At 37.0% G+C, this 22,506-nt stretch overlaps 2 protein-coding genes, 1 pseudogene and 1 gene segment (V, D, J or C); 3 read left to right on the top strand and 1 right to left on the bottom strand.

The window, feature by feature from the left end:
• Window positions 1–2,609: 2,609 nt before the first annotated feature.
• The window catches only part of LOC121953261, a 42,523-nt pseudogene continuing 22,626 nt past the window's right edge, over window positions 2,610–22,506 (bottom strand).
• Window positions 4,649–5,518, top strand: LOC121953262. The segment is given in 2 exon segments: window positions 4,649–4,934; window positions 5,027–5,518. Coding segments are annotated over 2 exon segments (385 nt in total).
• tspan37 (tetraspanin 37) lies at window positions 7,865–12,336 on the top strand. Its single transcript, XM_042500248.1, has 7 exons — window positions 7,865–8,076; window positions 8,982–9,173; window positions 9,257–9,331; window positions 9,450–9,548; window positions 10,200–10,352; window positions 10,431–10,514; window positions 11,921–12,336. Exons 1-7 carry the CDS (start codon window positions 8,014–8,016, stop codon window positions 11,996–11,998), a joined length of 744 nt encoding a protein of 247 aa, XP_042356182.1. The 5' UTR covers window positions 7,865–8,013; the 3' UTR covers window positions 11,999–12,336.
• Window positions 13,433–22,136, top strand: elavl1a (ELAV like RNA binding protein 1a). 4 transcript variants are annotated; one of them, XM_042500245.1, is made up of 7 exons: window positions 13,433–13,548; window positions 15,864–15,923; window positions 18,321–18,513; window positions 19,001–19,104; window positions 19,668–19,821; window positions 19,936–20,161; window positions 20,665–22,136. In XM_042500245.1, the coding sequence occupies exons 2-7, from the start codon at window positions 15,888–15,890 to the stop codon at window positions 20,987–20,989; spliced, it is 1,038 nt and encodes a 345-aa protein (XP_042356179.1). In that variant the 5' UTR covers window positions 13,433–13,548; window positions 15,864–15,887; the 3' UTR covers window positions 20,990–22,136. The 4 variants fall into 4 exon arrangements, with proteins under 4 accessions (XP_042356179.1, XP_042356181.1, XP_042356180.1 ...); XM_042500247.1 differs by having other exon boundaries at window positions 18,333–18,513; XM_042500246.1 differs by having other exon boundaries at window positions 13,434–13,548; window positions 18,333–18,513; window positions 19,668–19,830.

Here is a 22,506-nt window from a genome sequence, read left to right on the forward strand (position 1 = left end):
AATTTTGCTCCCCTTTGCAGCTCCAGATGTTTAATTATGCACAATGTTAAAAGGCGACTCAGATCAGAAATGAATGCAGAAGTCATTAATTTCTTCTTTAACACAGAACGAGAAACTACACTCAGCTGCACTTTGTGAGCACACAAGAAGTAAAACAAAATGCAGAATGCATGGTAGATGTATTTCTGATGTGCACTACATGATATTAGGCTTTATTAAACTAAAAGAGTAGATTTTTTATGGCATGTTAGACTTGCTCTTGGGGGATATTTATTGTTATTCGACTCAGTGGTCCTGAAAACAAGAAAGAAAATCAAACTGCATAGTTGATAAAGACACAACAGTTTCACGTCATAGTGGGAAAAGCAAAAGTATTTTTAATACCATTAATGATAGCTGCATTTCATTTAGGGGAGATGCTGACTCACTGGAATAACTTACTGGGACACTTAATGGAAGAGAGCCATCGTGATGGCAACTCAAAATATCTGCTGTGAAAAAGGTCCACTGTGTTCAATGTTGAGCAGTTTGCCAGCAGGGGGAACCATACTCCTTTTCATCAGACATGACAATTTAAAAAAAAAAAAAGGGTTAAAAACATGAACTGATGATAAACTGTCACTCCTGCTCACCTCTGCTTTCCTGTTTCACAAGACCAGGTGTGTGTTTGAGTTCTGAAATGTATTTTGCATGATTTTAATGCATCACTGCTCTTCACTGTAATTAATTCTTTCTGCGTTCAGGAACTCATGCTGAAAATTGAATCACAATGATGTTGCCAATAACGTTGATTGTCATCCTGGGTTTTCTGACTCAGGGAGAGAGGTTTTGAGAAGGTTTCTGACATTGTGACTTTGATTGTTATGCAGTTCATCATCAATGAATTTTATTTAAACCGAACAAAACTCACAAACACTCTTCCATATATAGTTTTAAACTCATATCATTGTCAGTTAATTCAGTCTCTCTATAAATGAGCTGAGAAAGTTTAATTCTTTTTGGACTATAGCAAGTGATTAAAAAAAATATATACTTAATGACAACTGCACAAAGCATCAACAAAAACTGGTTAAGAAGTAAAACAAATAACATAAAAATATTCAATAACCAAATGATGTCCAGAAGATAATTAAATTGAATTCATAAATACGTTCCAATACACAGAAAGCCTCAATAAATATCCATGATTTTAAATATTTTGATCAAATGTGAAACAGTTAAGAAAACTAAATGATCAAAATCATCAAACATTCCTTTTCTTAATTGTCATCATGAAGAATTTTCATAGCGACACTTTGCATGATCAGCTGATCCTCCAGTGAGCTGAGAAGGTTTATAGTCCTGTGAGTTCAACACTGCAGGACTCAGATCTGTCAGTCAACACAGCAGAAAGCACAACCACCATGACTCTCATCACCATCCTCATCTGGACGCTGGCCTGCTGCTGTTTTACAGGTTCATTCACTCAGCAACATTTCAAACATGATGTGCTGCCTTTTCTCTCATTGATTTCTGCTGATAAATGAAGGATTTGTTTTTGTCTGCAGGATGCAGCGGTCAGGTGACTGTGACTCAGCCTCCAGTAGTGACATTTACTCCAGGATCCACTGTCAAGCTCACCTGTCAAACCAGCCGGGCTGTTTACAGTGACAGTGCTGGTCAGAGAATGGCCTGGTATCAACAGAAATCTGGACAGCCTCCAAAGCTCCTGATACATTTAGTGAGCACACGTCTTTCAGGAACACCAGCTCGGTTTAGTGGCAGTGGAAGCAGCTCTGACTTCACTTTGACCATCAGTGGAGTTCAGACTGAAGACGCAGCACATTATTACTGTCAGAGTGAACACTATATAAACAGTGCTTGGGTGTTCACACAGTGATTTTTGGTCGTACAAAAACCTCCCTCAGTCAGACTGCAGAGACTCTGAGCTGTTACAGCAGGAACCGACTGCAGCTGCTGAAGAGGAAGAGACTCTGACACAGACCACTGAACACAGAGCTGACTGTAACCTCAGCAAGCACACACTACATACTCACACGAAAAATTTAATTAAAGACACCAGATCATGTTCTTTTCACTTTTATTATCAGCTAAAGACACAAAGAGTTGGTGAAGACACTGTCATGAAAAAACTGGTCCAATGAACACAAGAGTCAGTTAATTCAACCACTTAATGAGTAAACTGGGAAAGTTCAGTTCTTTATAAAAAAATAAGTTTAGCACTGCCTTGGATAAAAGCTGCACTATAAAATGTAATCTAACAGTCAAAACAAAGAAAGATTAATATCATTTGAAACACATGTACGTTACTATCAGGTGTAGTTCAATATCAAGTTTGATACTGAGATGATCAAGAAGGTCTTTTTGAATTTGAATAGATTTTATTCCATTAATTTAACATTATTACAATGCAGAGTATGAAACTGATGTGTGGCACAAAGAGTTGAAAGCTATTGCTAATTTTCAACTCTTGTCACTACAGTTCCGATACAGACCTATGTTAATCAAATATGAAGTTTCAAGCATCACAATACATTGTAAACATGGGATGCACAACAATGCACATAACCATAGTGAATAAATGATAAAAGAAATACAAAGACACTGACTGATTATAATCCACACTTTTATTTCATGATGGTTCAATGTTCATTCTCTTGGAGTGAAACTAATAAAATTGAGTTTAATTTGAAAAGTAATGAACATAAAGAAGAACATGCAGAAGACGAGTATCAGAAAGCAACATGCAGACTAAAACACTGAGCAGAGAGCTGTGAAACCTGCAGAAACATGTGAACAGAGGAGATCTGTAGCTTCATCCAGACGTCTATCAAAGAAGCAGCATCATTTCCAGACAGGAAGTGTTGCTGAAGCTCTACTCTGAGCAGCGGGCAGGGTCCAGGCTTTGAGTGACGGGGCTCTGTCCACTCAGACTGGCCTCGCAGCTCACTGAGCCCGCCTTCCTCCACTGGTCTGCAGAGAGGCTCAGGGTGCTGCTCCAGCTGTAGTGGCCGTCACTCCCCTGGACCTCCAGGCTGTGTGACGCCCCTGGGAGCTGCTGCTGCCCCCCACCTTCCAGCCCAGCCTCCAGGTTGAGGGGAAGCCCCCGCTGGCCGCACACACCACTGTGGCACTGCCCTGCCGCAGCTCCTCTTTGGAGGGGGGGAGGATGCTCAGGGTGGGCCGCATCACCCCCACTGGAGGAGAGAGAGAGAGGGGGGGAGAGGGGGGAGAGAAGACAGAGGAATGAGAGTGAAGGCTTGGTAATAAAGAAAAATCACATCCTGCTAATTTCTTTTATTTGATCAAATCAAACAGAATAACTTGTGCTGCTGCTGCGCTCATAAATCACTCAGTATCAGACCATCAGACACATGATTCAAGCTCAGCTCAAAACGTTCACTGATCATGATTATTGATGACATCTTCATGTGTTTCATGATGTGAGAGAGAAAAACTCGTCCCTGTGAAGATTTTCTTCTGTTCAAAGTGACAGAGCTGAAACACTCATGTGAACACAGTTTAAACCTTTGTCATCTGTCTCTTTCACTTCCTTTTCACTACATGTAAAATAAACGAAGCATGAACACAAAGATTAACTGCTTTTACTGATAAAATCATGTTTGCGTTTAACAGGAATCAACAACAGAATTTAGTAAAAAAAATTATTTGATATTTTTAAAAATAAAATAGAGTAAAATAAGTCAAAAGAAAATTTTAAAAAACATGTGTTTCTTTTAAAAATGTTTACGCAGAAAGAAAGGTATCTAAAAAGAATCAAAAAACAGATTTAGCTAAATACATCATTTCATACTTTAAAGAAAAGGAAAGACATCTAACAGCACAATTTAAGTTTTCAGCATTTTTTTACTTGACCATATGACATATAAAACAACATTGAAAACAAAAAAATATAGATTTGAAAAAAATATATATTTTCTGTTTCTATTATTTGAACTATGTGCAATTTAAAACTAATATTAACTTAAGTGAAGCTGCTTATCAAACTGCACAACCAACCTCACCTCATAAAATTAATAAAATATATCAACAACATACAACAAAAAACTTAATCAAAGTCTCATTAAATGCCTGATAAAAGCTATATTTGTTATATGTTGCAAAAAAAAAAAAAAAAAAATCTCTGGTACTTACAGTCAACGATGAGCTTGGTTCCTCCACCAAAAGTGTACACAGTGATACAAACTCATTAAGTGGCCGTACAAAAACCTCCTGCACTGTGAACAAGCACCTATCCACTGAAAAAAAACTGATTGTTTTTAACAAGACAGAAAAAAATACACTTGCTTGAATCTACAAAGCATTTTTTAATGATATGTGTTGAAACTATTTCAAAATTATGTTTTTTTTTGGCATTTTTTCTTTAGTTTTCTTCACCTGACAATGAGACGATTACAGTCTCCTTGTAACAAAGTCAGTTTTTTCACAGTTTTATATCATTTGATACATGGTTGAATGAAAATGAATCATTTTTGATGATAATAAATAGTGAACTAAGAATTTAGTAAACTTTAAATATGTGTTTTATCTACAAGAAATCCTGTGAGTAAATTAAAGGCAGACAAACAGACATATCATACCAACCACAGCAGACATCCTTAAATCCTCAACTGCACTTCTAACACAAATATTTTCTTCTCTTCCATTAATATCATAGATGTTGTAAATCCAAGCAGAATTCCTCCTGATTTAGTGTCCCACGTTGCCTTCAGTGTGTTGTGAGCAGAGAAAACATTTCCATAGAGAGGAGGCTTTGCATGATCAGCTGATCCTCCAGTGAGCTGAGAAGGTTTATAGTCCTGTGAGTTCAACACTGCAGGACTCAGATCTGTCAGTCAACACAGCAGAAAGCACAACCACCATGACTCTCATCACCATCCTCATCTGGACGCTGGCCTGCTGCTGTTTTACAGGTTCATTCACTCAGCAACATTTCAAACATGATGTGCTGCCTTTTCTCTCATTGATTTCTGCTGATAAATGAAGGATTTGTGTTTGTCTGCAGGATGCAGCGGTCAGGTGACTGTGACTCAGCCTCCAGTAGTGACATTTACTCCAGGATCCACTGTCAAGCTCACCTGTCAAACCAGCCGGGCTGTTTACAGTTCCAGCTGGGGTCAGAGAATGGCCTGGTATCAGCAGAAATCTGGACAGCCTCCAAAGCTCCTGATATATTTTCGTGAGCACGCTTCATTCAGGAACACCAGCTCGGTTTAGTGGCAGTGGAAGCAGCTCTGACTTCACTTTGACCATCAGTGGAGTTCAGACTGAAGACGCAGCAGATTATTACTGTCAGAGTCTACACTCTATAAACAGTGCTTGGGTGTTCACACAGTGATTTTTGGTCGTACAAAAACCTCCCTCAGTCAGACTGCAGAGACTCTGAGCTGTTACAGCAGGAACCGACTGCAGCTGCTGAAGAGGAAGAGACTCTGACACAGACCACTGAACACAGAGCTGACTGTAACCTCAGCAAGCACACACTACATACTCACACTAATATATTATCATGTTTTATATATTCTTGTAAACTCATTTTTATTCAATGTAAAAAAAAAAGTTACGACAAACAAAACCCTGATTTTCAATTCCACAGACTGTAGTGTCATTACAGTTTATTAAATACATGTGACTTACAACTTTAACTAAACTTTAAATCAACCAAATAATTGTTGTCCAGTTGTATTGATCTTGATGGAAGAAAACAAGTGTTGCACACTCCGGCTCCGAATGCATTTCTCTTTGAAAGGATGTATTCTAGGACCTCAATACCTCCATCACTGACTTAAGAAAGTAACAATCTCCACAACACAACTGATGTCTGGATGGGGGATGTTTTACTACATTGGAGGGAACACTGTTGGATACACGGTCCGACAACTCTTTCACCTCATGGACTGATTGTAAGTTATGACTTGTAGTACCTCTGAAATGATACCGAATACCGAAATGAAGTTGTTTATGGCATTCAGTCCTTGCCAATGTCTTAACTTATCTATGTATATATCAAAAATCTACTTAATATTATGTATTTTGACATTTCTGAATATAACATAACTGACAAATTCCATGTTTTAGACAGATGGCTGATGTGATATGTAATGTCTGTTGTGATTTGGGGTGATTTGTGTGACTGTAGGTCCTGCTACTGTTTTGTTTAGAGCAGGGGTTGGCAACCTTAACTATCAAAAGAGCCAATTCTGGCCCAAAACAAACAAAAAAAATCTGTCTGGAGCCGCAGGTAACATAACACATAGTCAAACTAGCCTTTCAATATCATTAATGGGTCTATGTGAGCATTCATTTATTTGTTTTACCACTATTTATTATTTTTTGTTACATTAACTTTGCAGTGCTGGTGGTAAAAATTAAAAGATCTATTCATGCACTATTATTATAATTATTATTATTATTATTATTATTATTATTGTTATTATTATTATTATTATTATTATTATTGTTATTATTATTATATTATTATTATTATTATTATTATTATTATTATTATTATTATTATTATTATTTATTATTATTATTATGCATTATTATTATTATGCCATTATTAACTTCTCCATTTTCCTCTGAGACTTCTCCTATCTTGGATTTGGAATCCATAGCTAGTCAAGCTTTTTTGATTCAGGAGCATCCACCGCTTTTGAAATTTGGCAAAATTGAGCAGAAAAGGCACCAAGGCCACAGAAATATGATGCATAATTTAGTTAATGAAATGCTAATACATTTTCATATTCTGTGTACAGGCTACATATTTTTGCAATTGAAAAATTGAATGAAAATCTTTTTTTTTTCTTTTTTTTTTAAAAAAAAGTGCTATTGTGCTAGTGCTATTGATCTTATTAAATTCCAGTCAAGAATTTGAATGAGCCTATACTTGAACTTAAAGTTAGCTAAATTGGGTAAACATAAAAAACATCAGAGTTCTGCTTTTGTTGATATTGCTAAACTTTTACATAAACAAGATATTAAATGAAGGATTTATGATTCATGAATAATTTATACTGATATCCTTTTTCAACTTGACAAGATAATGACGGCAAACTGGCTTGACTTCTTTCAAAAACACAAGGTGACAGAGAGTTACTCAAAAAGAAATTATCAAAAAAAACCTATGTTAAAATTAACCCCCCAAAATTGAAAAAAAACCCCAAAACAAAACAACAAACAAACAGTAAAGTAAAACAACAATACATACAAGCAACAACAAAAAATCATGAAAATGACCTTTAAAAAATTCTTAGAAATATAACAATTCTGATAAATAAAATAATTTCACATATATAATCATCATAATTATGAATACACCTATAGTTCTCTGAACATTTTTCCCATACTTTTGTTCTACAATGTACTAATGTACAAATCCTGTGCAATTTGCAGGACATTTCCTTTTCCCCCTATTATTGTAAAAGGCGTCCCAAGAGAAGTGATGTCGATCCAGGTTTCAAAGGGTTAAAGGACAAAGTCTAGAGAGTATATGAGTGAAGCATTATTCCTGTTGAACGTGGAAATAGCGTCACCATGTGGACATTTAACCTCATTACCACGTTGCAGTTTTTGGCAGCGGAATGTTTGGGTCAGGGGGGTCAGGCACACGACGTGACACCCAGCAGCCACAGGTGAATGGTAAAGAAGCATCCCTGCACACCAAGGTGTCAGATCTTGTGCATTATCTTCTCTTCTTCCTTAAAGTCATATGACCACCAAGAGTGCTGATTCATCTCTTTGGTGTTAACTCTGTGGAAAAATTGCCACTTCAAACCTTCCGCGTTCTTTGGGGAAGTTGATCTCAGACCAGCGCGGAAGGAAAGTTGTTTTTGTCAACTGAGTCATAAAACAGTCATGCGCTCTCCTGCTTTCCCCCCTCTTCATCAATGAGACTGCATTTTCTTTTCATAAAGGCTTCACGGTTTAGTTATAACTGCGCCATCTTCATGTTAGCGCGCGCTGGCCCCTCGCGGCGCTTAAAGTCCGAAAATGAGCGATGAGAGAAGAAAAACGCTAAAAACAATACTTCAGCTGACGTCACAACTTCTGTGGGTATGTGTAACTTTGCAACATATTGTGTTGATTTTATATAATGCTATTAAATTTTACCAGGAAAGATTGTATATCAACAAGTTGAAGTTGCCATTTACAACAGTTCTTACTATTTACATCTATTTAAGATAATACAAAACTTGAGCTAAAAGGGGAGACAATCACCAATTTGTTATTGCCCTATATAACATACACTTCTGTGAGTCTCACTTGTCTCAGATCACATGACAAAAAACAAGAGTATGAACAAAGCAGGGCTCACACACCTGGACACACACACTACTTTTTCTATTTTTTTTTTTTAACTTTGCAGAACTGTATTTATCTTTGCTTTTGTAACTTCTGTATGATTTGTTTCTCTCTTTTTTGGCAGTCATGTGACTCAGATTTGGGCTATTTTTGGATAAAGTTAATAACTGTGACAAATAACAGAGCACACAGACAGCTTGGTCACAGTACAGATCTCAATTTAATTCTGTTCAATTCAGTTTTATTATTTGTCCCAAAAGAGCTATTTGAGTTGCAGCACCTTCTGGATTTTCCTCCATATTTACAGTCTGCCCTGTTTGCTGCTTCCTGTTTGGTTGTTCAAAAGTTTCACGTCATTTAACTTAAGTATTTGCATGAGCCAAGACCAAAAACCTACGATAATATCAAATGTGTTTAATTTGCTCAGATCATCAAGATGAGAAAAAGACTAAAGACTGCTGGGAGTGACTTTTATCACCAAGTATTTGAGATCAATAATGCCTAGCAAGAAAACAAACATATTTTCCAAATCCTTGAAATATGACTTTATCCCTTAAAAAAGGAATGGATGACTGTCAATAGGGTGCTATACAGTTGTGTTCATATCTGACAAAGCTATAAAAATATTTGGTTTTAATATTTTCTTTTATTTCCAGGTGGTGGGGTTGGTTGTGGGATTGAGTGGAGTCTACCTGCTGATGTACTGCAGACAGAGCAGCGTATTTTTCTCTCACAGCTACATCATGCTGCCAGCTGTCGTCACTCTTGCCAGCGCTTCGTTCCTGTTAGTGAGTGGGTTCCTTGGCTCGTGGCTGAGCCTCAGGGACTCCACCTTTCTGCAGGGACTGGTGAGGTTTCATGTATGAATGAGGAGATCTACATGCACATAAGTGTTTGGACTGTGCTTAATAATAAGTTTTCTCCTCTCCAGTTTGTATTTCTGCTGGTTTTCGTCTTTTGTCTGGAAAGTACAGCTTCAGCGTTGGCTTATTTTCACTCTACACAGGTATAAAGTTATCAAAAAATGTATGTGCATTTGGTCAGTTGAGCTTTTGTGAAACTGCAGATTGTTCTGGATGGAAAAAATGCATGATTTTTTTTATTGTGTGCATCTTTTTGTTTAGCTGCATTCAGAAATATCTCCCCTGAGTGCAGTGTTTAAGAACTACACAGGCAGCAGCCAGGACCCAAACTCTCGAGCTGTGGATGCTGCACAAGAGGAGGTGTGTGTTCGGTCATAACTCTTGTGAAGTGTTTCGTGCAGGCATTCAGATACCCTCAGCATGTTTGTATCAGGCAGATGAGAGACCAAGTCAAACACAGTGGTGTACACCATAAAATGAAATTCTTATTTGCCAGTCTTCCTTCACACAAAACAATAATAAGATTAGAATAAAAGTTTGATTTAAAAACATAAAATAAGCAGAAACAAAGAACTAAGTTCAAAACCTGAGTTTCAAAGTAAAGTGCACTACGCCTCATGCAAATATTGCGAGCAAATCATGCACTGTGCATTATAAGGACACATTTTAATTTAATAAATCTACCATGTGTCTTGTATTAATGTAGTATTGTCAGAGACTTTGCTTTGAGTTTTGGATCCTAAATAGGTCATAATGTGTTCTTTACCCAAATGTAATGCCATTTCAAAATAAAAGAATAGATAAGTATTTATTTGTTAAAATAAGTTACAATGACAATTTGGACTGATGGGTTTCTCGGAGGTATTTGTCTTGTTTAACAGGTGTCTCATGCTAAACTGTGTTAGTTGGCCCTAATTTGCTCCACCTCAAACTGTGCCATCACAATAACCTACTTGAACTGAAAATCTGTTTTGGAACTGATGACACATTTTGCATTTTGATTCCCATCAGCTGCAGTGTTGTGGTGTCAGCAGCTACAGGGACTGGCTGGAAACCTCCTGGTTTAACCGCACTGGAGGCCTCTGGGTTCCTCACAGCTGCTGCAACAATACTTTCTCGTTCTGCAATGGCACTGTGGACCAGCCGTGGCTGCTTAACACACCGGTAGGTAAACTTAACTCTCATAAACATCAAAAAGTTCCAGCATGAATGTCTGATTTGGCCCCTGTGTTTCTCTTTCAGGGCTGCCAGGTGAAGCTGGAGTCGAGCTTACAGTTTGTGCTGAGTTTTATCATCTGGGGCTTGCCGTTGGTTTTTCTGGTGGAGGTGCGAAAGCTTTCGTAACATTTTTTGACTGTTTATTCTAAATGTACTTCATAAATTGCATCCTGATTAAAAGAAAAACACTGATAGAGAAAAACTTTTGCAATTTAGATTGATGGTTTCTTAAAGGCTACTAGTGTTTTTCCCATGTTTTGTCTGTAGGTGAGTAATCAGAATAACAAATTTGGTCCAGTATTGATTGAGAGCGCTGCAGCTGGCAGTGGCGAAACAGGCTGTAACGATAATGGGCAATTTTGCGCTGTCAATTTACATCCATTAAAAGTGTTTGTTTTTGCCACTAACAAGCTCACATTGTTTTACAAGTGTTTAACCTTGTGGAAATGATGCCTACAGAGACAGACCTTTTTTTTTTATTAAAGCGTAAGATTGTTTAAGTTTAATCCCTGAAATCACTATTATCAAACCCACCAGACTCCATTTTAATAAACAGTGATTTCATCATCTTAAAATGCACTTCATTCAAAGTCAATGGACACAAAATAAAACTCATGTACACAGTTTTGATTTGTCTCTCCACTTTTCCAACAATCATCAACTCTGGTTTGGTTGGAATAAACCCTTAATTCAACCAGTTAGATGTGAAAATATGCTGCGTTTATACCAACTAAAAATGCTGTTTATTTCAATGGAGTTTGTGGATTTGGCGAGAGCAATTTCTGGGCTGTTTCTCACGCTTTAACAAAAACGTCTACGCTTTAACAAAAAGGTCTGCATTATGGAAAGGGATCCTTTCCATAATGTTTTCAGACACTTAAATAACAATCTGAGCCTGTCAGTGGCAAAAGTACTTTTAGTGGACATAAATTGATGGTGCATAAAATGCCCAAAGTGGTTACATTGTCACCTGTTTCTCTGCTGCAGCCAACTTACTTGTTACTGGACCAATTTAAAAAATTGTTCCCATTAGACACCGCAACATGAGACAAAGGTCCATGCTTAAAAATATCAAAGTTACCCTTTGAGGCTACATTTATTGATTGTTATATTTCATTTTTGACCAAGTTGTATACACAACGGTGACATATTATAATCCCATTAAGTTGTTGCCCCAAAATAATATGTGTATACTCATGACAGGTTTTTCAGCTTATATGACTTAAACAATTATCAAAATTATTACTGATTTGCATCTTCTGTTAATTGATTATTTGACTCATTATTTAATCACATATCGGAGACACATAATCACTTCAGGGATGCTGGTGGTCAGGTTTATTGCATTTTGTGGTGCTTTTCATCACATATCAATATCTTATAAACTTTTTTGGTTGTGTGCTGCAGCACTGCAGCATGAATCGTAGAAAAAAGGGAAGTTTCACAGGTTAAGTATTGAGTATTTTTTAATTTGGCTATTAAACAGAGTTCCTTTCTGTCCTCTCGTCATGCAGGTTGTTTTATTTGTGACTGTGGGACAGCTGATGAAGAACCAATCATTAATGGACTATCAAATACTGGAAAAACACTAAAAGAAACTTTGACAGATGGGATAGCATTGCACTTTGCAATGATAGTACTACATAGTATGTCATATTGTATTGTGTAAATGTGCATCAAATTATTACTGAGATTGTTTAATTATTTCTGAGCGTCAGACCTCTCACCTCCCTTACTACTACTGTAAAACAATCAGATGCAGATTTGGTTATTTGTGTCTGACAACTTACAGATTACACATCCCTCATATTTGATTGTTGCTGTGTTGTATATGGGAAAGTTTTTTTACTCTCTTTATTTCTAATATTTCTGTCATATTTGTCTCAAAATGCCTCACACACAGAGAATTAAAAAGGGACAATAAACTAAACCTCATTTCTTTGCACTGTGCTGTTGATGATACTTAGATTGCATACATGATGATCTGAGTACTTGTACTTGAGTACTTGTATGGACCACATTTCATGTCTTGTGCTGTATATCCTGCAGTCACAATTGTCTCTAAAATTAGAAGGTCTCTGCACGTTTTACAATTTACCAAATTTGTGTGCAGTAGCATATTACACTGTACCTGACTGTACCGCAACACACTGATTGACCAAAATTCTCATCTTTTTTTTTTTTAAATTGTCATTGACCTCTGGTCTTTTGGCCACTTGAACCAAATCATTTCAGTACTCGAGGACGAGTTCAGCCTTCTGATATTTGCAAAATAGATATATTTTTCTTCTGACCTTATTCAAACCCAAAATGTGGAAAAACAGCCACCATTCCCTTTACCAAAAACTTTGCTTGCACAAAGGATAAGAGTGAAAAATACAGAATTCAGTGTAAGGCATTGTTATAATACCAAAACAAAATATTTTTTATATTGTTATATGGACTATGCATGAACACTTGTATTTGTGTATTCAGGGATTAAAAAAACTGTAGTGTTTAATGCTATATACTATGACTTTATTATGATTGGGGTCAATTTATAAGTAGTACTCATACAATTTTGAAAAGTTATAAAGTATATAGTGACACAGTCTGTGTATCAAAATGATCAAACAATATTAAATTTCCCTATTGGAGGTCCACTGTGTAGGATTTAAGGGTATCTATTGTCAGAGATGGTATACAATAGTTACATTAGGCAATAATTGTTTGTTTCCTTGGAATGAGCCCTTTAAAACTAATTTGGAAACTAAAGATCATGTTAGGAAACAAATCAAGAAATGTTGTTATTTTAACCTAGATACATTACAAAATAGCAAGTAAATAATTTTCCAAAATATTTGTATGTGCCTGTCCATTTAGAAGTTCATTTTATTAGTGATTATGCATCGATTAGATAGAAGCCAGACTTTCCTCTAGTCTAATATGATCCATGTTTTTTCCCAGTATGAGATCACAGGCCATGCTGTCTGTTCTGCAGAGGCGTGGCTGGACGTGAGTGGGCGTGGTCGGTTTTGTCACGTAGCTTCTTCCTCTGTTTCTTCTGTACGTGAGGCTGACTTGGAGGGAAGCGGACGTCGTCAAGAAAGGAGAAAACGGGAGAAAGGAGCAAAAAAAAAACCCCAACTATCCCCAAAAGCTGGTAATGCTTAAGTCGTTGAAAGAAAATTCTGAAGCTCCTCGGCTTCGTGCTTTGATATTTCGCAGTGTGTAATCACCGCCATGCCGATCTCGCGGCCCTTGGAGCCGTTGGTCAGTTAGCGGTTAGCGGCTAGCGTTAGCCGCCGGGGCCTGTTAGCAGGCCGCTGGGGTTTAGGCGCGGGGACAGAAACGTATTCATCCGACGCTCACCAAAATAGGGGTTCGGTGCTTTACATTAGCTAACCGACAGGAGACCGCCACGTAAGACATCCTCTTTAGTAGTGAAACGAGAGTGAGTTTATTTGAATATAACGAAGTGTAGAGAAGTAACATTATGTCCCGCTTTTGTTGAAAATGTTGGAACACATGTTTACCCTTCTTATCAGCGGAGAGAGTGAGCATGCGGCAGCTAACGTGCTATTGCTAGCAACCGCTAATCAGGCCTCGGCACGTTTTCGAGGATCGATGCGTGAATTTATGTGCTTATTACCTGTATTAAAGAAACAAAAGTGCACTGTTAAATTTTTGTTTGTGGTTTCAGAAGACCACGTTAAACTATATTTTTTAGCTTAGCTATCAATAATCGCCCAATCTGTAACGCTTGCCTGAAGGCAATGTTGGCCGCTTGCAGCACTTTGAATTAACGTAGAAATATCAGCCAGACAGCTTTAGCCAACTCATCATGAGCCACTACTGTTGTAAGTGTTAAAATGACAGTGCTCATCCAGAGAAACATGGTCAAGTTGTGATGTACTAGTTGGTGTTTTCATTACACTCTACAGTTCAAATCCTGACCTAACCTCATGCCACAGCTTCAATCCGACACACCTCTTTCCACTTAATATGAACAAAATACACACTAGACTATTTTTTATTAGACGTATTAGAGCTCATACATAAAATAGGAACATATACTAAAGTTGTTGTCTCCACGGGTAATTCATTTAGACATAAACGATGGCCACAAAGAGACTTGCACTACTTGTTTATTGTTAATTTCCTCATATTGGCCCTGGTTGTGTAGCTCCAAGAATGTGTGTTTTTCTCCCAAAAATCAATGTTATGCTTCATCAGGATGTTATCATCCTATTTTATTTACAATACAGCAATGTTTTATATTACCTTTTAAATTGGTAGAGTGTACATAACAAATAAGAAGGATGCTTTGGAAATGGAAGTGAAATGGCTGTCCATCCCCCAGTGTAGGTCCTGTTTTTATCCAATTTAACCCCCACAACAGACTGACCATCTTGTTTATCTGAAATGGCTAAATCTACAATCCACACAAGTCTGCATAGACAATACAAGCCAGTATTAGCTGCCCACTTACATGATAGTTGATTACAAAGTAGGGATGATAATGATTAATGTACGATTGATTAATTAGTCAAATTGATAAGAATTCTAACAAATGTGAAATTTAATTGATTGAAAAAAGATCTTATTTTGAAATATGCACAATGTGTAGTCTCATGCCACAGTTTCGCTATCAGTAGAATGATGTATTTTGAGAGCAAGTTTTAATGATACACATTAGTTGACAAAGTAATTACTATTTTATGACAAGGCAACCATCTTGGGGACAGGAAGAAAAGTTCGGGACAATATTGAAAAGCGAAGCAGGCAAAGCTAAGCATTATTCAGTTATATTCTTTGTGTTTTTATATGTCTAGGCCTCTGCATCTTTCAAAGTTTGATTGGCCATGCAATGGTGTCAGATAATTTGCAATGTTTCTGTGAGCTTTTAGAGGGAAACACATTTTAATCCTTGTGTAAGCAAAACATGTATTTTTAAATCACAATTTATTGTTTAATTGATTGATAATCTTACCAATAATCAATAAGGAAAATGCTTAAAACTTGCAACCCTGTTTCAAATGAATATGCAGTAGCAACCACCAACAGATATGACTCATAGCTGCAGCAAGATGTTAAATGACAAGTTCTTAAGCCTGCAGTAAAATACAGAACAACACAAATTGATTTTTGGAAAAAGAAGCAAGTAGTAATTTGTTGTTACATAAAACAGAAATCAAAGGCACAATTTAACTGAAAATGCCCTCTCAAGCTATATAATAGTTACCTGGATATCAGCCTGACATTTTTGTTGAATTTTTCCACATGGCCACTCAAAGAGCTGAGAACCATGTGGAACTTTTACACAAATTTCTGTTGATGTTTAGGTTTTGTTTCTTAAAATTATAGTTCTTTGTCACATATGTGGTTGTAAAGTGTATGTCCTCATAATGACATGTTCTTCAGACTGCATTTTTGCTTGCTGCCACGTTGACCAAGTTGTTTGATTTTTCTCCGCAGCCTCCGGAGCAGTGAAGTGTCTTCATGGCAGTTCGTCGAGGACACAATAAGTACTTGAAAGTGAGTATAAGATCTTGGCTCCCATTTTAAACAGCATTGTGGTATGTGATCTAATCCGTGTTAGCAGTACAATCAGATATTTTTGGTTTCGGGTTGCTTGACAAAGACTTGAATGCAAAAATATTTTTCTTTATGGCAGCAAAAAAATAGGCTGCAGAAAATGTAGAGATTCTATCAAAAGTTTAACCCATGAAAACCCGGAGCAACATCACTTTTCTTGTGCTGTTTTCAGATAAATTTCAAAAGTATTTAAACCTTTGAACTCTGAGAAAATTGGTTCTTGTTTCTTTTAAAAACATGGTAAAGGGCAATGAGCAGCTTGGTAATACATGTTTCACAAATTGGAAGAAATTAGTAGTATAGTAGTAGATAATATATATTATCATTGGGAAATTATTTTTGAAAAGCTAGGGGAAAAAATTAGAATTTGCATATTGAAAAATTATATTACAAAATTATAATATTTTTATGCACTGTTTTTTTTATTTCTTGTTTGTTTTTTTTTTTTTTTTACAATTTTCTTGATAATTTTTTGCCGCCTTCCTACTTTTAAAAGGAATCAAGCCACTTTGCTCACCTTAGTACTGAAAATTTAGGGGAAAAAAGCCTTGTTTAAAAAAATGTGTAACGCGTGTCAACATGTACACTGTGATCTGTTATCATTATTTCACTGGAAGTGATGATTTAATATTTAAAATGAGACAGCAATAAGACAAATTAAAAACACTCGCACATGCCACCTCCCACCAGCTATGCTCATGTTTACTGGTTTAATACAGGCTTCTCATTCATCCACTCAGGCGGTGTGTCTTACCCACCAGAATACACAATCACAACCCTTCTCTTGCATGAATGGACCTCTGTCAGGTTGACCGCTACTAGACTGGTTCCCTTTTCAGGCCTGATCCAGTTTCAGCCTCCAGCAAGTGTGTCCACCAGGTCATGCTCTGCTGAGCAGATAGCAGAAACAACTTTTATTAAAGTATTTTGAAATTTGGCCTTTTTTTATCAGACTAGACTGATGTGATTGAGGTCATCTGGGGTAAAAGAGTTACTTGGCTACTATGCAGATGTAACTCTTTTGTGTGTGTCCTCTACATGACCTTCCATTGTTCAAATTGGCTCAGTTTGAACCACTCCATTGAGGCTAATTTGCAGCTTAAACCCAGTCACATGCTTGTGTCATGTAATTAGTTGCCATCATGTGGTATTTAAAGCTTTTAACATCTGTTTTTCTGCTGCATTGAAAGCAGTTATCACACTACAATGGACACTCTTATTCCCTTTTCACCAACAAGTGCCAGAAATTATGTACCACCACTGTGAAAACCAATTAAGATTAGGCAAATAAGAATTTTAAAACTGTGGCACAACTGAAGATTTCAAACTTGAGGGGCTGCTGACAGAGTTGGCTTGTTTTCTGTATTTACTGTGGTGTGTGTTGATGTATTGGATGAAAGAAAAAGATATACAGACACACACACACATATATATATATATATATACACACAAATACTTTGGAAAGTACTTTTCCTGGATTAGAGACATTTTTGCATAGGAACTTAATTTGATCCCTGGTTCTTCTAATTTTAATGAAAATTTCTTTGTACTTTTAATGAATTTGTGGAATCCTTACTACAAACAGTCATATTTTTAGTTTCTGTTTTAAGATTTATGTTTTTTGTCAATTGTTGTTTTGTTTCTCCAGAAATCTTGTAATATTGAGTAATTGTCAGTATCGATCCCTGATCCCATACTTATATTTTCTGAAAATACAGCTGCATGATGCACACTAATTGAACATTTTTAAGTTATTAAAAATCAACCCAATGTCATCTATAGCCTATTCTTGACAGCTGAATAGCTCTTAAGTGCATTAAGAAACTAATTTTCCTTCCTTCCTTAAGTTCCTTTATATTGATTATTGTTTACAAAACAGAGAAATGTAAAAGAATGCACTCTAATCTTTTTGTTATCAATATCCTAAGTTTATCCTTAGTTTGAGCTGCAAAAAGATCTGTGGAGTGCTCCAACTAATGATTGTGCTCATTGTTGATTACTTTGCTACATGATGTATCACTTTATTGATTAACTGTTTTATCAGTAAAATCTTGGAAAAATGTTTTTTAAAAAAATGCCCATTATAAATATCCAGAGCCAAAGGTAACATATTAATAATATGCTGGTTTTAATTCACCAATAGAGTTAAATTCAAGATTCAGTAAAATTACTATCGCACATGAAAAAGAACAGATCAAATCGTCAATGTTTTAGCAGCAGGGACCGGCAAAGTGATTGACAAAGCAATTGATTACCCATTAGTTGGACAACTAATTGTTTCAGCTGTAGTTCTGCGTATCCATCGTACTTACCTTTTCTTGTTTTGTGGCCCATCTGGCCGACCTGCAGGAGGTGTACGACATGTCAAACGGTTATGAAGACCACATGGGAGGGGACGAGGGAAAGGATGCCAAGACCAACCTGATAGTGAACTACCTGCCTCAGAGCATGACGCAGGACGAGCTGCGGAGCCTCTTCACCAGCATCGGGGAGGTGGAATCTGCCAAGCTGATACGAGACAAAGTCGCAGGTATGCTACTCTCTGAAGTGATAAGACCTGTGACAGACCAGATGGACACTTAAATACAGGATTTTGTCATAAATGGAAAAATATTTGTGTTACAACCTCTGAATAAATCAGTGGTGGTTCAGCTATCTGACTAAAATAATAATTTGGCCTATCACTTACTGTCAAATGACCATTATTGATAGGAAACCTACTAAAGGCTTGTTTTTGGCTCCTCTTTCCTCAATAATTTTAATGATGTAAATTTTTAAAAAATACATCCGAAATTGATATCTTGTTTGAGTTAGGTCGTAGTTTGCTTAATTTTTCACCACCATAGACTTGTTTTATTTATTCCAGCCAGTCTTGTAGACAGTTTCTTTGTTTGTTTAGACTAGCATGCAATGTTAAGATTTGTTTTTGTTTTTAAATATTTATTTGTTTGCAGATTTTTTTTAACTATACAACGTTTTTTTGTTTTATTTTATTGTTTTCCTTTTTTTTTCTCTAGGCCACAGTTTAGGGTACGGATTTGTTAACTATCTTAACCCTAGTGATGCAGACAGAGCTATCAGTACACTGAATGGACTAAGGCTACAGTCCAAAACTATCAAGGTAACGTGCAATAAGGTGTTCTACAATTCTCAAACCAAAGATGTCATGTCATATAACTCCTGTGGCTCCTGTGCTGTCCGCTAATTAGCTAGTACATGTCAGCCCGAGGAAGTGATACTGCTTTTACAGCTCACTTACCGCCCTATCTGACATGTCTGTTGAGTTGACTTTAATTTATTTTATTTGACACATTCTGTCAAATTCAATGTATTTAATTCCTTAAAAAAAGTTACTTTTGGATCAGTTTTTCTTTCTTTTGTTGCTGTAATGTTCTTTTATGCTTTGTATTTTTTGCATACCTAAAATCACATATCAGATATTTTATTAAAAAAAACTTATAGTCCAAAAGTGCTTTTTTAAAAAAAAAAATAAATAAATAAATTGACAAAACATTTCAGATGAATTAGCGGATGATTGTAAGTTTTAAAGCATTGTTTTAATTACCTTTGTAAATGAAAACAAAATTAAGTACTCTGTAGTTTTAATGTTTTTTTTTGTTACTTTCTTCTATACATGTGTATCAGTAGAGTTGTAATCCAACAATTGTTGAATCCTGTTGCTAGGTTTCATACGCACGGCCCAGCTCTGATACAATTAAGGATGCCAACCTGTATATCAGCGGCCTGCCAAAGGCCATGACACAGAAGGACGTGGAGGACATGTTTTCACGTTATGGGCGCATCATTAACTCTCGCGTACTTGTTGACCAGGCCTCAGGTACGACAGGTGAATGACTTTCTTACTTTTCAAAAATATTTCCCCACCAACATAGCGTCTAGTTCTGCTGCTCGCATCGGAGTAGGCGGTCACCAGCTGCTCTTTCGTACCCAGGCGCGTCCCGCGGGGTGGCTTTTATCAGATTCGACAAACGAGCAGAGGCAGAGGAGGCCGTCAAAAACCTGAATGGCCAAAAACCACCCGGAGCCTCTGAGCCAATCACAGTCAAGTTTGCTGCCAACCCAAACCAGGTGAAGAACACGCAGCTCATCTCTCAGCTCTACCACAACCAGTCCCGGCGCTTCGGAGGGCCAGTGCACCACCAGGCACAGCGGTTCAGGTGAGAGAAATTACAAACACTGTGTAGGATTTATTCTACTTTAGCCAACAATGTAATTGCTCTGTTTTTTTTAGACACAGTCACTTTTAGACTTATGATAGTGAAGCAATTGTCAATTGCATGCAGTGTTGGGCAGTACATCGACAATATCTCAAAATGGTGACATGAGACTGTTTGTAGTTTTAGATTTAGGTTATTGCATTATCCTGTGTGTTGTCTTTTGCAGATTTAAAGGCTTAGATATTCCAAATCAGGCCGCAAAGAAACAAAATGACAAGCGGCTTTAGCTGTTATACTTTTCTATATTTTGACGTGGTAAACTGTGGAGTATGCACAGCACCATGGAAACGGGTGTGTTAGTGGAATACTCTTTTTCATTAGACATGTTAACAGTTTAGCAAGAATGTTATCTTTTTCAGAATAAGGGCAAAATCAGACTGTTTTGTGCATGTACTCATTGTTATTTACAAGCCAACAAGTACTGTAAAACTTCTCGTTTCCAGGTTCTCCCCCATGGGCGTCGACCACATGAGTGGCATGGGGGGTGTCGGCGTCCCCGGGAACTCCAACTCTGGTTGGTGCATCTTCATCTACAACCTGGGCCAGGACGCCGATGAGAGCATCCTGTGGCAGATGTTTGGCCCCTTTGGCGCCGTCACCAACGTCAAGGTTATCCGAGACTTCAACACCAACAAGTGCAAGGGCTTCGGCTTCGTCACCATGACGAACTACGAGGAGGCGGCCATGGCCATCGCCAGCCTGAACGGCTACCGGCTCGGAGACAAGATACTGCAAGTGTCCTTTAAGACCAGCAAGGGCCACAAGTAGAGAGAGCGGGACAATCAGGTGTAGAGGAGAGATGGAAAGAGATGCTCCAGGCTTTACAGCAGAAGTATGAGTTTCTAAGTCTGGCACATCTGTTCGGGTGTTAGTGTATTCGGAGTAAAATGAGATGTTCACTCTTCTGCACCTTTGTACTTGTCTAAAAAGAGTGTCATGGCTGATTTTTTTTTTTTTATTATTATTATTTTTTTTTTTCTCTTTTCATCTTTATACTCATGCTTAGGGCTTGAGGACACTCGGTAGTTTTAATTTTTAGTGAGGGGGTGGAGACCGCAAAATCCCATGATACCTCCATAATAACCTTTTTTTTTTTTTTTTTGGAAAGTTATCTCAAAAATCTAAAATACTGTTCATATGTGTTGCATGTATAACTGTGGGGACTAGATAAAGGAGGCACGCCAATGGTTCTTAGCAGTGCACTGAAAATACAGAGCAAAAGGAAAGCCCTGCAAATTGGTGTCCAAGTGTTGACATTTTCGCGGTCAATTTAGTCCGAAGGAGGCAAGGAGCGATATTTTTCTCGTAGACCGTGGTTGTTTCATTTTGGAAAAAACGGCAGTGCTCTGTTCTAGATCCTCGTCATTAGTAGAAATAGATGCCTTAAATTATCATTCGGTGGACACATAGACCTACTACACCACTCACTGAGTCTGATCAGAGCAAAGCACTTTTAATCTGTTTTAGGATACAATGAATATCAGTCTTTTTGATGTTAATCTATTGAGTTTTGCTCGCCCTGCTTACCAGGTTAACAATTTTAAATATGACGAGGTCTGGAGCGAAATGTTTGTTTTGTTCTCCCTGTGTAAAGTGTCTTTTTATTATTCTAAGTTGTATTTCAGGAGAGTCCTGTTGAATATGAACCCCATTCAAAGAGTTGGGAATTAAGATGGACCAAAAGCAGAGAGAGATTTGATCCTATTGCCACACAAACGTTTTCTGAGCAGATGAAGGGTAAATGTTTACCTTCTTTCGGGTTGGGATTTTTTTTGTTGTTGTTTTTTTGTTTCTGAAGAGGTACTATGATTATATCTGACATTAGCTGAGAGCAACAACACTTTGGCTCAGCATGCCGTTCTGTTTTGTTTTTTCTTTTGATTTAAATTTTCTTTGTGTTTTCAACATTAAATTTTCTTTCTAAAGGCATTTTAGATTTTTTTTTGTTACAATGTAAGTTACAAATTTGTTTTGATGAGTGATAATCTCAAGTTTGGAGAGACTTTAATGGCCTTTGTTAATGATTTCAGTTTAGATTTCTTTTCTTTCCTTTCTTTTGTTTTGGTTGTTTCGCTTTGAGCATAAACCATTAAATTTTATTTCTTTTTGCTGAAAGTTTTGTTTGGTTTGTTTCTTTTTAGTTTTTAATTTGGTTTGGAGTTTTGTTATATTATTTTTCGAGTAGAAAGTCTGCAGTAGGTAAAAAAACAAAAAACAACCCTGGTCAGGCAAAAACTGTCATAAAAAATGTTAACACTTGAGATAGGTTTAAAATTAAACAATAT

Source organism: Plectropomus leopardus, chromosome 14 (genome assembly GCF_008729295.1).
Source record: "Plectropomus leopardus isolate mb chromosome 14, YSFRI_Pleo_2.0, whole genome shotgun sequence".
NCBI classification, from domain to species: domain Eukaryota; kingdom Metazoa; phylum Chordata; class Actinopteri; order Perciformes; family Serranidae; genus Plectropomus; species Plectropomus leopardus.

What these genes read in the sequence shown, in the direction of transcription:
- tspan37 (XM_042500248.1), top strand. Translation starts at nt 8,014, where the DNA reads ATGAGCGATGAGAGAAGAAAAACGCTAAAAACAATACTTCAGCTGACG. An exon ending in TGACGTCACAACTTCTGTGG is followed by an intron (nt 8,077 to 8,981) that starts GTATGTGTAACT and finishes TTTTATTTCCAG; the next exon opens with GTGGTGGGGTTGGTTGTGGG. An exon ending in TGGATGCTGCACAAGAGGAG is followed by an intron (nt 9,549 to 10,199) that starts GTGTGTGTTCGG and finishes GATTCCCATCAG; the next exon opens with CTGCAGTGTTGTGGTGTCAG.
- elavl1a (XM_042500244.1), top strand. Translation starts at nt 15,888, where the DNA reads ATGGCAGTTCGTCGAGGACACAATAAGTACTTGAAA. An exon ending in TACAGTCCAAAACTATCAAG is followed by an intron (nt 19,105 to 19,667) that starts GTAACGTGCAAT and finishes TCCTGTTGCTAG; the next exon opens with GTTTCATACGCACGGCCCAG. An exon ending in CACCAGGCACAGCGGTTCAG is followed by an intron (nt 20,162 to 20,664) that starts GTGAGAGAAATT and finishes TCTCGTTTCCAG; the next exon opens with GTTCTCCCCCATGGGCGTCG.